At 51.4% G+C, this 14829-nt stretch overlaps 1 protein-coding gene across 3 annotated transcripts in view; it reads right to left on the bottom strand.

The window, feature by feature from the left end:
- Nucleotides 1–14162, bottom strand: part of RYR2 (ryanodine receptor 2) — a 609490-nt gene extending 595328 nt beyond the window's left edge. For all 3 annotated transcript variants that reach the window (XM_079107027.1, XM_079107029.1, XM_079107028.1), the window contains exon 1: nt 13781–14162. In XM_079107027.1, coding sequence (XP_078963153.1) covers nt 13781–13828 — 48 coding nt within the window. In that variant the 5' untranslated portion in view covers nt 13829–14162. The remainder of the gene's footprint in view (nt 1–13780) is intronic.
- Between the last annotated feature and the right edge of the window lie 667 nt (nt 14163–14829).

The following is a 14829-nucleotide window of genomic DNA, read 5'->3' as shown; positions in this document are numbered from 1 at the left end:
TTTGAAAGGGACAGACAGGAGCAAGAAAAAACAGAGGCCAGGGGAACAAACGGAACAGAGTCCAGTAGCAAGCAGCAGCTCATAGCCCGCACTGCGACCTGGTGGGAGAAGTGGCCGCCTTAATTGGTGCTGGATCCACTGAATGTTCATATGAAGGTAGGGACTGATCTCTACCCCAAACAATAAACAGAAAATAAAGCCCAGAGGGATCCCAGACCTCAGCATCAAAGTTAAACCCATACAGCTCTGGAAGATAACAAGAGAGAACAGTGTTGGGTGGGCAGAGGGGACGCAAAAAAGCACCCACCAGGAATGAAAGAGCTGAGAAGCTGGAGCTCAGTTAAATGAGCACCTGCTGTTCCTCCCCAGGGACAAAAGGCCAGCAAGAGCAAGGCGGGAAGCCATCTGCAGCAGATGCAGCTGACCAGACACCCAGCAGAGCACCTGAAAGCCAGGGAATCAACGAGAAGAAGCAATCACACTTCCAAAAGGGGTTGAGACTCAAACGGGTGCTTCATAAAATGGTGCATCCAAATGGCCATCAAAGACACAAAGAGGTGTTTGGCAAGAACTGCAAAATACAAACTAGAACCTCCATGAAATACCCCTGCCCGAGCATCTTAAGGATTAAATGCTTTCTAGAACTACTGTTGCGGTAGGAGCCTTAACCGTGGGCCGTCAGGTTCCGGCCTTGGCCCTTTCTGGTTTAGAAGTCTTACTAGTGACCATCTGGAAACCGATTTAAAATACGAATGAAGAAGGAGGCTTTCGGGATGAACCTACAGCACCCAGTGAGCCCCTGCTCCACAGGAGATGGTGGAGGCATCTTTGCAGAGTGAAATAGCGCACAAACACGGTCCTGTCTGGGGCCTACAAAGGTCTTCTATGAAAAGACCCCCGCAAAGCGCAGCCAACCCCACATTCACAGAGCCCATACGCCAACCACACAGCTAAATAAAAATGACGTCCGAACACTTCCTAATTACTGCCCAAACCAAAACCTAGCCTGGGCCTCCTCTGATTGACAGCGCCTGTTCTTCTCCCTCCTCACCCATGTGAAAAACCCTTAGGCTCTCAGACTTTCAGTCGACGGCATAAGAGAATCTTATCAAAAACTCTTCAGCAATAATTTTTCCCTGCCCATAAAAATAGACTGAATTTATCTGACCTTAAAAATAGATTGTATTTATCCAGTGTCAGGGCCCTGCTTCGAAGCTGTGCTGAGTTATGCAGTTCTTGAGTCCTGACAGTACAAAGAGCAAGCAAAGCGGGTGCCATTATTCATTTTCCCTCTTATGCAAAGATCTGCGAGTCCTTCTTGATTTATTTTCCAGATTCCGTTTGGTCAGATTTTAGTTTGCACCATGATTCATTCTAGACGGCAAAGCAACATCCCTGGAACACAAGATTTGAAGATCCATTTCTGTATCCTAGAAAGTCATCGGAGGGATCGACACAGCCCCTGCTTGGCAAGGCCTGGGGGTCAGTCTGCCCATCAACAGAGGGAAGCAGAGACGCATCTCTGTCCCGTCCCTACTCTGGGACTGCCTGGAACTGCATGGCTTAGGGGATCACTGGGGCCACTCTCCACGGGCAACCAGGGCCTTTTAGACCCTTCCAAGGCAACAGTCCTATTTGTGGTAATTTGCAGCTTATCTTGTTCTGCGAACCACGTGAAAGCCGCACAGGAAATTTTGTTCTGTAGCCCATCCCTGGGAAGCACCAAAACTAGGAAATGTTCTACTAAGTACACATGCCATTTTCTCACCACTCGATAGTATAGAAGTCAGGGACTGATCTGTCGCCTTCTAATGTGTGCCCAAGACTGACCGTGCTTCTCTCCTCGCATTCTCCGGAGCAGCATCCAAAGCAACCGGGTGAGAAGAGGGCGGAGTTTTGGGGTGGGTACCAAGAGGCTCTTTCCTTCTTCCAATTTGATTCTTGAATTCTCTTCACAACATTTGCACAAGAATGATTCACTTTCTACAAAGAGAGGAAGAACTAAACCTGTGGGCTTTGTAAGCTTGCATCTGCTCATTCTTCAGTTTATTCTGGCACATGGAAACATAGACCCTTTGACCCTGACACTGAGGGTCTCTGTGTGCCCAGAAAAGTATTGGCAGCCCAGGGCATGCTGGGCACACCAAGGAGTAGGGTGTTGACCACTTCACCTAGTGAATCACCGGTTGAAGGAAGTTGTTCTAAAGTTACAGGATATATGACTTTGATTGACGTTTACATGTGAATGTATATATAATATATATGTATACATTTAGATACAGTAAGATGTATTCCTTCTAATTTGATATGGGCAGAAAGTGACATTTTTGTCTTAAGTGTTTCCTTGATGTATGATATGCATGTGGTTTGGCTAGTTTTGAGCAAGTGCTAACTCAAAGGCAGATACAGTTGATGATAGTCTGGTAGGCACTGATTCAGGCACTAAAGACATTAAGATACACACTTAGAAGTTAAGCTCAGACATTTGTTAAAAGCTTTTGCTTTTAAACCACTTGTGTTAAATGGGAAATACACCTGAATTTACACATATAAGTGCTAAATGCATTTACTGTTTATATTTTATAAGCTATAAATTTTATGTGCACTGTAGTGCCAATTACCTAAAAAGGTGGGGAAAATAGCTCTGCAAATACAAATTGCTTAATTTTCTGAAAAATTACTGAAATCTATTTAGCCAGCTCTGCCTCTTATCTAGTAGGAAAGGCAGGTGCTAGTAGCAGAATCATTTTGCTTCCTAAGGGATTTCAAAATTGTCCCCCAATCTAAGCCATCTGAAAAATCATGCCAATGTATTCCTAGGCTGACCATTTCCTACAAATTATTTGTAATTACCTATAGAAGCTCTCCAGTCTTCTTGAGCCAGTAGTTACATTTTTAAAAGTCACTAGTGATATGAACTTCTTCCACTTGTAATGAGATGCATTTGCAATCCAGCCTAGCTGGAGTACTTAATCACCAACACCCAGTAACTTCCGCACAAAACATGCCCAGCTTAGAACCAGCGAAGCTTTGCAAAGCTCCAATTTTAATTACTTGCCAAAAGGTCCCCAGCAGAAAAAGAAATTATGCAAAGCTAAACCAAACTCAAACAAAAATATGTGTGCTGTCAAATTAAGTAAAGCAGGAAGTAATTTGGTGTCTGCAAAAGGAGGAGCTGTTTCAGCTTACACACGCACCCAAAATGGCAGTGCATGTGGGTGGGGGTCTCTGTTGTGTCCTGTCCCTCGGACCCTGCTACAGAAATTATGTCTCCTCCCCTACAACCTTGGGTTATGGCTTCTCCCGTGAGAAAAACTGAAAATAAATAACTTTTGCAACATTTCGTTCCTAAGTGTCACCCACAGGCCGTGTGTTAAAGCTTGGTCATCTGTGCGGTGCTCTTGGGAGATGGTGGAACCTTGAGGAGGTGAGGCCTGGTGGAGGTCTCCAAGTCATTGGAGGCTCACCCTTGAAGGGACAGTGGGTGCCCAGCCCCTTCCCTTCCCCTCTCTTTCCCTTTACAGCCATCAAGGTTTGCTCTCACACCCTCCCATCAGGACGTGCTACCCTGCCACAGGCCCAAGGCAACAGGACCAACCAACCATGGACAGGAAACGCCAAAATCATGCGCCAAAATAAACCTCTCTCTTCATAAGCCTTCCTGTTCCAGCTGGTTCTCTCAGGTATCTGCTGTCATGATGGTAAGCTGAGGAGGCAACTCTCTGCAGCTCTGTTCCCAACTCTGCTCTCTCTGTTCCTCGACACTGGGGTGAAGAGGGTGTCCGCGAAGTCTGCCCCGCTTACTGCCACCCTCTCCCTTCCCAGTGCCCTGCGTGGGGCGCCTACCTTCCTTTGCGCTGCAGGCTTCCTGGCTGCCTCCCTCAGCCTTGGCCGCAGGGCCTGGTGCTCCTTCCCCGGGGCCATCCCAGCTACCTCCATGGCTTTGCCCTCACTCCAGGACATCCAAGCTACCTCTGAGGCCTCCTCTCTCTAAAGCCATGCGCTTCCGGCATTGTGCGTGTGTTAGTTAAGACTGCCGCAACAAAGCGCCACAGACCAGAGGCTTAAACCACAGAAATGAATGGTCTCTCAGCGCTGGGGGCTGCCAGTCCAGGCCAGGGCATGAGCAGGGCTGGCCCCGCTGCCGGGGAGGGGAGTCTGCCCTGGGTGGGGCTGGGCCTCCGCCCTCTAATCCTCACAGGTCTTCGCCCCGTGTCTGCGCACAGTGGTCCCCCTCTTGTCTGTGTCCTAATCCTATCTCGTGACAAGGACGCTGGTCATGAGGGTCAGGCCCACCATGATGACCTCGCTTTAGCTTGATTCCCTCTGTGAAGACCCTCAAACAGTGCCACCTCCTGAGGTGCTGGGGACTGGGATGTCGACATGGCTTTGCGGGGGACACAATTCAGTCCATAACTACTTCAAGATCAATCCAGGCGGAGCCCCACCGCCTTCCCCTAGTCTCCACTTCCTCCTGATTTCCTGTTGATGCCACCTCCTTCCTCTGACTCTCCTAAGCTCATCTTTGCTGCCTCTCCTTATGTCTAATCAGTCACCAGTCCCATGAGCCTCCCTCTGCAGCATCTCCTGAACCGCCCCCTCCCTTCTGTGCCCACAGCTACCACCCAAAGTGGGCCTGAATTATCTTGTACCAACTCTGTGGTGACATCACTAATAGACTTCCCAGCTCCAGTCCCTCTCTATCCCAATTTATCTTATAAATCGCTGCCACATTAATCTTCCTAATGGATAGGCCTGACCCACTTCCCTCCTGTGAGAGGGAGAAAGAGGAACTTGAAAGGCCCCCCATGCATTCTGAACAAAGAGCAAATCCCTGACCTGGTCTCAAGGCTGTCCACCCTCCAGGATGGCCAGGGCCTACACTCTCACTTCATCTTTTTCCCGAAAGTGTCCCCAGGTTTCCCGCCTGTTTCCACAGGGCCCTGCCAAGGAGAGAGAGGGCACCCCCCAGGGGCCAACTGGGAAGCTGGAGAGCATCTAGGGAAAGGAGCACTGGCCAGGGAGCGTGCAGCTCCACAGAGGGGGCAGGACATCTAATGACCTGCAACCGTGGGGAGCCGGCACCTGCCTCCCTGGGGCCCCAGGAGGACACAGGGTCCCCAGACCTGTGGGCTGAAGGAGCCTGCAGGCCACAGAGCAGGGCAGAAAAGAGTGGGGAGCGCCCCTGGGGAATGGAAAACAAGAAAAGCCCACGCCTCTGCTCAGGGTCTCCATCTATCCCTGCTCTTGTCCTCCTCACCTGATCCATCAAAGCCCTCCACCCGGACCTCAGGAGGCACATTAGTGATGCAAAAGATGCTTTTTATTTATTTTTTTTATTTTTATTTTTTTGCAGTGCTGGGGATTGAACCCGGGGCCTTACTGCTTGCAAAGCAAGTACTCTACCCACTGAGCTATATCCCCAGCCCAAAGATGCTTTTTAAAAAGGTAAGTGACTCAAACAAATAAACGTGTGGCAAGATTTTAATTCATTAATGACAACAACAACAAAAAAACAGTATGATATCACAGCAGGTTCTGGGAGAGACTCCAAAAAGCGCCCCTCGGGACTGCCGAGCTGGGTGCCTGGGAAGTGCCAAGCTGCCCCACGCCCCAGCTGCGACCCCAGGACTATGCGCATTGTCGGTCCTCAAGGATGGAAGGTTCCAGAGTCACTGGCACAACTTAGCAAACCTGCAAAATAGCTTGAAGACAGACCCAAGTCAGAGGTCACCCTCTGGGCAAGCGAGGCGGTAAGACAGCCCAATTCCTATGACCTCGCCCAGCTCGGTACTCTGCCATTTTTCCTGATGGAGGAAGAGAAGGAGGGAGGGGGGCTTTGGTGTCTGGAAGACCCCCGCCCGCCAGCAGTGTCACTGACTCACAACCTGTCCTTGAGCAAGTCACTCGCACTCTCTGCACTTCAGGGTCCTCATCTGTATAAGTGCAATTAACTGCTTTAAGGACTAAACGAATTGTTCCAGGAATCCAATGAATTATGGCTGTCCCGTCTGAGCTGAGTAAATGCAGCCAAAATACTTGTCCTTTGATATTCCTGCAATATAAAGTCATGGGGCAAAACTTCCGGACGGTCTGTGCTGCCTCCACCATGAAGCCTCAGACCCGTGGGACTCAGGTAGGGGACGTGCTTCCCCTCCTTGACATCCTTCCCCATTATAGCACCTGCCTCTGGTGCCCTCTCTGCCGCAGGACACCTGGTGTTCCCTCCTCTCCCCCCCTCCACGACGCCCAATGAGTTCTTAGAAGGAGTAAGACAGAGCTGTTTGAGTCCCACACCCAGCACAATGCCCTGCACATAGTAGGCAGTCCACAAACATTTCAGACCAGCTCAGTGAAGGGACAGGGCCCTGGGACTGGAGGGGTGCCAGCAGCAAAACAGCTCTCCCATCCCCCAGTGACGGCTCCTCCTGTGTGGACAGAGTTCCTCGCTGCAGGGCCAGGACACTCACAATGACACCCGCCCTCTGGAGCAGATGCCACTCTGCCTCACTGGACAGCAGTGGACAGGACACTCGAGCCATCAATCAGACATTCCGCCACGGCCTTTCACCTGTCTGTGACTCAGAAATGCAATGTCCTGCACCCACAGCCAGGACCTGGGCGCTGATCCTAACTCCCAGGCAGGGCGCCATTCTTGCAGATGCAACATGTCATGCACATCCTGGACCAAAGGGGACCAAGGGGAGAGTCCAAACCCCCCGGGGGAAGAAGGGCACAGGAGGGAACCCGAGTGCACGTGGGTGCCTTTCTCCAGTGCACATCATTCTTCATACCGGTTTCCACCCGGAAGGGCAAGAGGCTGTGTGTCCCACAGGAGCCCCCGACTGTCACATGCCCCCAAGTACAGTTCTCTAAAATACTGTCCTCAAGGACAATGGCACTTTGAAAAGTGTTTTCACCCCTTATCCCTACTCCAAATCTCAAATGTCCCCAAAATACAGTTAATCCTATTTTCGTAAACTCCACAAACTGAATTTGGAGCCCTTAGTGATGTGGCATTTTATTGAATCGGGTCTTTGATGTCCTTCCACATTCCAGACACTCCTCAATGTCATTCTCATGCTTTATATGAACTGGATTCAGCTTTTACAGCCATGGGCTCCACCTGGTAGAGTCTGGGAGCCCAGGTCACGGCCACCTCCTCACCGCTTCACCTTTGTCCCCTCTCACTTTACACAGAGCACAGTCCACACAGGCTGATGACCACGCAGGTCCACTGGACACTCAGCACCATGTCCAGCGTCTTCTGCTCCCTCCACATAGCTCCTGGGCACAGTCCGCTGCTGTGTGCAAGCCCAGCTCCTGCGCCCGAAAGAAGGCAACCTAATAAACTTGGCAGAAAGTTGCCCTCTTCTGTATTTATGACCCCAAACTCCTGTCTCACGGAATCAGTTCAACTTCACACACACTGGACACACCCATCATGTGGTAGACAGCTGGGAAGAAATGTGCCTTCCCTATCATAAACCAAGTGGCTAAGGAGCAAAGACGAGCACCAAGTCTCCCCCTGTGTAAAATAGGCTCCGGAGCAGCTGCCTGCGTCCACCCTGGTATCCGCAAACCCTGCTCTGACGTCCTAACTTCTTTGTGCCTACCTCTGAGGGATCTGTCAGGATTTCACAAGAAAAATGCCTGTGAAAGACTTAGAGCAGACTCAGCAGAGAGCACATATGAAAGAACTTACATGGAAGAAAGTCCCAACGGCAGCAGGCAGAGAACTCCATAAAAGAGCTCCAGCCTCCTGACCGAGCACACACCAGAAAGGTGGTGCTCCTCAGGGCTGGCTCTGCCTGAGATCAGAGAAATGTCTGTCGGCCTCCAGGATGCTTCAGATGTGTCCTAGGAGGACCCCCTATGGCCCCAAGGCGCATGGACACCATGTGCTCTGAACACCGACATGACAGGGACTTGCCTCTGGCCCTGGGCCATCGAGTGCCACCTCTCTCGCCCTACACGCCCGCTCCGTGGCCCTCTCAGAACTTCACCCACCAACCTTCCCACTCTTCTGCCTCTGGAAGGGCTCTGGCTCCATCTTTGACCCTCTACTTTCTCTGAGATTTCTCACAGCAAACCCTGGGACCCTAACCCCCCACAGATGTTAGGTAAATGAACATGCACAGAACTGACAGGGAAGCTCGAGAGCCGCTCAGAGAAAGTAAAATCAGAATTGGTTGATGTAATTCACAGAAGCTCCATGGAAGACGGAGAAATTACAGCAAAGTAGGAAAGGGCGCATTATCAGAGGTCAGAGCCCAGCAAAGGGTTAGACTGGATGGGACACAAGTCTGAACTGAGGGGTAGGACCAGCCTCTCACTAAAATGGCAGGAGGTGGGCTGCCGGTGTACTGGTGCATGGGCTGATGAAGGCTAGAACGGGTACTGGTGTTCTGGTCTGCCATCTGGGTTGCCTGGTTTCTACGTGGAAGTCCTCCTCTCGAAGCAATGGCATTGGGAGGTGGGGTCTCTGGGATGGGTTAGGTGGAGCCCTCAAAATAGGGATTAGTGCCCCTACAAGAGACCACAGAGCTCCTGTTCACTTCTGGTGGAGCCTGACGAAGTTATTAAAGCTTTTCAAACTCCATTATTCAGAAGATCCCAGATTTTGTGGCACAGATGATCTCATGAAGGCAGAAGAGAAAGGAGATAGAATGGAATCTTTGTGGATAACCACGTAGTTGGAGAGGAAGGAGGGAAATAAGGCAAACAAAATCATGCTCAGAAATGTATAAAAACAGCCCAGAAGGTGTCATGTCTCCATGGCCAGACAGAGTAGCTTCAGAAAGGAAGACCAGGCTGGCAGACTGTGAGCAGTCTTCAGGGTTAGGGACGGAGAGGAACGTTTGGACTTGGCAAAGTGTAGGCTGCTGGCAACGTCCAGGTTTCGACGTGGGTTTCAACACAGAGGAGAAGCCAGGTAACCATGTAGGGAGACAAGCAGTGGCCAGAGACCATGTTTGGAGCTGAGCAGCTACATGAGGCCAAACACAGAAGGTCCAAGGTGGCAGAATTCACATGCTTCAAGGTCAACCAGAAGGAAGAAGTGGACGGAGAGGCAAAGACAAAGGAGGGACTGCCCATGGTGATCCAGGACCTAGATGCATAAGGGGTCATAACCTTAGGAAGGAGGGGGAGCCTCTTTTCAGTGGCTGGAAGGACAAGAGGGCAGGCAAGGACAGGGAACTCTAGGGAGGTGGCACTGGGCATGGAACGGGACAGCTGGGTGGGGGCCTAGTCTATAAGAGCACTGTGTTCAGACACTCCGTCTCTGGTGCTGCCCCAGAGATTTACACACCACCTGACTCACACTATGGAGCAGGAGGGTGACGCTGGGCCAAGTCACTTTGGCTCTCTGAGCTTAAGTTTCCTTATCAGAAAAGTTCCAGAGCTGGGGCAGCCTGGGGATGCTTCCGAAAGGCCTCTTCCTGCCTGAAGCTGAGGTGGGGCATGCTTTCTTTTTTCCCTTTTAATCATCATGCCAGTCTTTCCTCTGCATTTCTAGTTACAGATGACCTGTTTATGCTGCATGCCTCCTCAACCCCTCATACCATACCACACACACAGAAGGTGCTCAACAAAAGTTCTGAATTAACAAAACGCCACAGTGTCAGAGTTGTAGGACACTAATACATGCCTCCTCCTCTTTCCCTGTCCCCCAAGCACTGTGGACAGCAGCAGGGCCTCCCAGCACCGCCCAGCATCCTTCTTCAGCTAAATCAGCCTTGATAAAAACACTCACCTAAAGCCAAAGCACAAATAAGATTGAATGTCAAATAAATTAGTCCCTCAGTGTTTTAGATCCTTCCCTTCCTGCCAATGTGTACAAACTAATTTCTAAGTAAAAATGCCTGATGGTGTCAGCCTGGGGGGTTTTCCATTGGTTCCTTGAGAAAATACTTCAGTGCACATCTATCTAAAGCCACCCCATGCCTTCCTGACCAAGGGAGCAAGAGGTGCTAATTTCCACTGCTCAGAGTGTCTGGTGACATGCCCACAGTTGAGAAAGTTGCCATAAACTTAAAACATTCTCAAGCGGACTTTCTCTCCTGACATTGAAAACACAATGCTAGTGATGGGTCTGAGTTTTGGTCCAGGCTTTGCATGCTGTGACATTGCTTTCACACCATGAATCTTCCAGACCTCTACAAAAAGGGACCACACATCCCACCCCACTGGCACTGTTGGGCATTGGCGATGACACTACATGAGTGTGGCTATTAACTGATGAATACGTTAGAAGATGCTTCTGGACATTGTAGAGCAAGATATGTAAGCACCAAGGAGAAACCTAGAAAGGACAGAGGCAGGCTGTGGGCATTCGCAGCAGAATGACTTCTGAGCTAGGACCAAGTTTTAATTCCCATCTGTGCGTGAATATAAAACTACATAACAGTACATCCCAAGAGGAACACAACTAACTGGGCTTGCACAAAGCAAATGAAAGCCAAGTACTCAGAAAAATCCACCTTTGCCCAAGGTCATTTTAAATCCTGGTTTTCTTAAAGTCAGGGGCATACCATCTATGAAATTCTATAAACTGCTTGGAAAAGAGATGCATAACTAAAAAGTTCCACATCTTTAAATACCAAATTACTGTTTCTTGCTATGCTGGAAAGTTAATAAAATTTTTAAAATAGAACAAAGCAATAAATTTCAAATCACGGATGTATTTGAACATGAGAGTGAACAAATCCATAGAGAGCTTAGGGCTTATTTCATGATAAGATTTGTCTATCATAAGGGTCCCAGCCGTGCAGTGTTTACACAACACATCTCGGGCTCTCTAAGGATAACCAGACCAGAGGGAGCTTGTCTCCAGCCAGTGGGAAGCGACCGATGCCAAGTTGATGGCTCCTGTGCACCACCATTGGCAGGAATGCTGGCAGAATCACAGCCACAGCATGATGGGAAGGAGGTGGGAGAGGGACCAGGGGCCAAACAGTGGCAAAACCCTCACACATGAAGCCTTGATCCACAGCAGCAGACGTAACTCATGGAAACATCTCACTAACGATCTCACCTCCACTTCCCTTAACAGTGGTCTCAGACCTCCTGCAGCAAAAGAATAAAAAGCTGTGGACAGTGACAGCAAGGTGGCTCCGAGTCCCGGATGCTGAACACAGGTGTCGGGGTGGGGGCCTGCTGGAGATAATCAGCAGGATGCCCCAACCAGCCATGCGAGATGCCTGGTCAACTCCACCACACGTCCTAATAACCTATCCATTTTCTTTTTCTATACATGGAACTTCACCCATTACTATTGGGAAGTCCTTGATTTACAACTATTTTATCAAGTGTACAGTTGTGATACCCCTTGGGATATTTGATTTAAAAAAAAAGGTGAAAGAACTTATATTGATGAGATTACACACAGCAAATAAATAAATGCCTCAGGGAACAACAAAGATGAATTTGATGTAGGAAGGATATGCTCTCCATTACTCACCCTACATTCCTGAACCATCAACGTTCTTAGGTTAAGAAATTAAAACAGAAAGGAATGAGGGCAGTAGGCAAGATAGCTAGTAAGGGATTTGAGAATTTCCACAGCAAAATTGCAAAATGTTGATGAAAAGGCATATTGTGCTTTCAGATTATTAATACTAAACCAAAAAAAAAAAAAATCCCCTGCTCCACACTGCTACCTCCTTCAAGGTCATTTATCATGAGCACAACCACCTACGAATGTTTTATTAAAAGAAAAATCCCAGCCTAGGACTGCCAGATCTTACCCAAGACCCACTTATCAAAGGTGTTGCTCTGGCTGACAGGCAGCTGTCAAGTGGCACCAAGTTAACATTACTTTATATGTGCAAAACCCCTTCAGCAGCACAGTACCTCGGTCCCCATTAAGCATTCTGATAACAGCACCTCGTTGAGCCTGGCTTAACATTTAAGCCTGCAGGAAGCCCTTGAGTGCACAAAGCCATCCAAAATTTCCTAGCTAATTTTAACCCTATGGAGTTTGATTAAAAATTTTTTAATGTAAAAATCCTCCAATTAAATATTTGTTATGTAGCTTGAAGAAAAGATTTCTTAGTTTTGAGAAAAATCTAATGAGACTTTATTTTTCAAATGTCTATAGATAATTTTCCACTAAGAAAAATAATAAACTACATTACTATTAGTAAGGGGGCTTAAAATACTCCCTGTGAACAAGGGATTGGAGAACATGTCCCTCAGAGCCAGGTCCTGCACCGGTGAACCTCAAACAGCTCAGCAGTGATGCATGCATGCAGCTGGCGGTGGACCATACCAGGGATGATGCGTGCCCTGGGTTTCGCCCTTTCCAAAGCTTTCGCCTACCCCATTTAATGCACAGAGGAGTCCCCCTACCCCACAAGAAAGGATGAGGCAGAGCAAAAGGGAAAGAAAAAAAAAAAAAAAAAAAAAAAAAAAAAGATCCTTTACAATGTTCTCATGCAAATTATCCAAATACATCATCCAGGCTGTCACACCTAAAAGTTAGCATCTGGTATTTCAAGATTCATCCACCTCTAGGATTTTCTGTGATTGTGGAGGGGAACAGCCACTGGGGAGTGGGATCTTTTTCCACTGCTAGGAAGAAGCACCAGCAGAGACCCAGGGTCCGGGAATCCTGCAAGGGATATCCTTCCGGGAGGGCAGGAATGAGAAGGAAGGATCCCGCACAGGCTAACTGGGTTATTCCCAGCACGAAGTTGTGGCATTTCTTTGGTCCTGAGGCTGCCAGCCCCAGCTTGGAGGTGAGCAACGCCTCAGGCTGGGAAGTATCTGCAGTGTTCGAACAAATCAGAGGGAGGAAGGAGCAGCGCCAAAAGGTACTTAGGGAGAAAGAATTGTATTAGTGCGGTGCCAACCTCTCCCTGCCCGCCACCCAGTGTGGAAATTCCGGGCAGCCTCCCTGTCTTGCACACACACGCACACTCGCATGCATGCGGGCACGCACTTCACTGTCCTGGGCATTCAATGAGCCAGTATTTAGAGAACGACACCTTCATGATGCTCACCCCCTCCGCACGCACGCGCGCGCACACACACACACACACACACACACACACACACACACACACACACACACACTTGCTTCCCACTCCTCCACGACACACACACACACACACTTGCTTCCCACTCCTCCACGCTCTGCAAGCGGTCACAACACCACCATGGCACCAGCCTGGAAAATCGCGGGCACCACGAAAGCAACCCCCTACCCGCTCCGCGGAACCCTGACCTGGGGGAAACCTTCAGGCAGCGTCCTGCAGCCCCGGCCCCCAGCCCGCCGCTGCGCACGCCATGCCAAGTACGCGGATCTCGCTGTCTTGGATCCGTGACAGCGCGCGAGTCCAGCCCCAAAGCCCGAGGGACCGCGCGGCGGCGGTGTTCCCGGCAACAGCCCGAATGCCCGCGGCCCCTGCGCCCCACCGGCCATCCTGATCTGCACCCTTCGCCCGGCCGCCCCCGAGGTCCTAGCCCCGCCGGACCCGCAGCCCCCGACTCCGCAGCCTAGGCTCGGGTTCCCGGTGCCCCAGGACGGAGCCCGCGGCTCGCCAAGCTCTGGCCGTGCTCGGTTCCCTAGCTTTCCACACGCGCGCACAGACACGCGCCCTGCCCTTTCCCGGCCCAACACGCACACCTGCATACACTTGGTGATGCCGACCCTCCCGCATCTCCGGGGGCCCTGCGCCCCGCCGTCCCCGCTGCCGCTGTCACTCTACGGGGACCCCGCCAGTGGATACCCCGGCGCCCCTTCCCCTGGGAGGGCACACGACGCGGCGCTTACAGTTCGCAGAAACTGGATCTCGTCCTCGCCTTCGCCCCCATCGGCCATGGCTCCGCGATTCTGGCCGCGGCCGGCTCCGGAGCCCTGCGGAGCCCGGCGGCGGCGGCCCCTCGCGCTGCGTGCTCCTCCTGCTCCTGCACCTGCTCCTGCTCCTGCCGCTGACGGGAGCCGGGGGCGACAGGGGGCCGCGCTGCTGGCGCCGATCTCCCGGCCGTCCGCGCCTGCAGAGCGGAGAAGACTGCGCGGGCGGGCGCGCGGGGGCGGCCGAGGCGCGGGGCCTCCCTGCGCCGCACTGTGCGGGAGGAGGCCGGCCGGGTGGGGGACGCGGGGAGGCGGCCCGCAGCGCAGCCGCGCTCGCTGCCTGCAGCCGGCAGCCCGTCGGCCCCGCTCCTCCGAGCGAGTGCGGGGAGCCGGGGGAGCTGGGGTAGTGCCGCGGCGGGGGCGGGGTGGGGGCGGGCGGTGCGCGGGGAGGAGCTCGCCAGTCCCGGCCGCTGCAGGTAATCCGCAGCCCGCTCCGCCCGCCGCCGGCGCCGGCGCCCAGCGCCGCTTACTGGCTGCGCCCGGTATCGGGCTGGCGAGCGCCGGGAGAGCGCTCAGCCTCCACCTGCTCCTTGCGTGGCCTCTGGGCTCATTCGCCCGCACTTTCCGACCCTAAGCCCCGACACGGCCGCGGCACTAGGCACCAACCTCCACAGCACTTTGCATGGCCCAGAAGACTCGTTTCCCTCCCGCCTGCCCCCGGGGTTCCAAGGGGTGAAGAGTCTCCAAGTAAAGGGAACCCAACCCATGATATTTTAAGTTAGGATTCCCTGGATTCACAATCACCACGGGAATTCTTCCATACGTAGTTATAGCGTACCATGCTTTTTACAGACAATCAGTACAACGTGTGTGGTTTGGGTGCACAGAACTTACAACAAATTCATTCCACAAATACATCGAGAGCATCTATATCAGACTATGTAGTACAAGGCAGGGGAGTCTATTGTCTACCTGAGCAAGCAACTGCAAGTTATGGGGTAGTATCTATGAGCCTGAGTCACTGTGTG

Source organism: Sciurus vulgaris (genome assembly GCF_902686455.1).
Source record: "Sciurus vulgaris genome assembly, chromosome: 12".
In the NCBI taxonomy this organism is placed as follows: domain Eukaryota; kingdom Metazoa; phylum Chordata; class Mammalia; order Rodentia; family Sciuridae; genus Sciurus; species Sciurus vulgaris.
The sequence above is the reverse complement of the archived record's forward strand: the minus strand, read 5'-3'. Positions and strand labels throughout refer to the sequence as shown.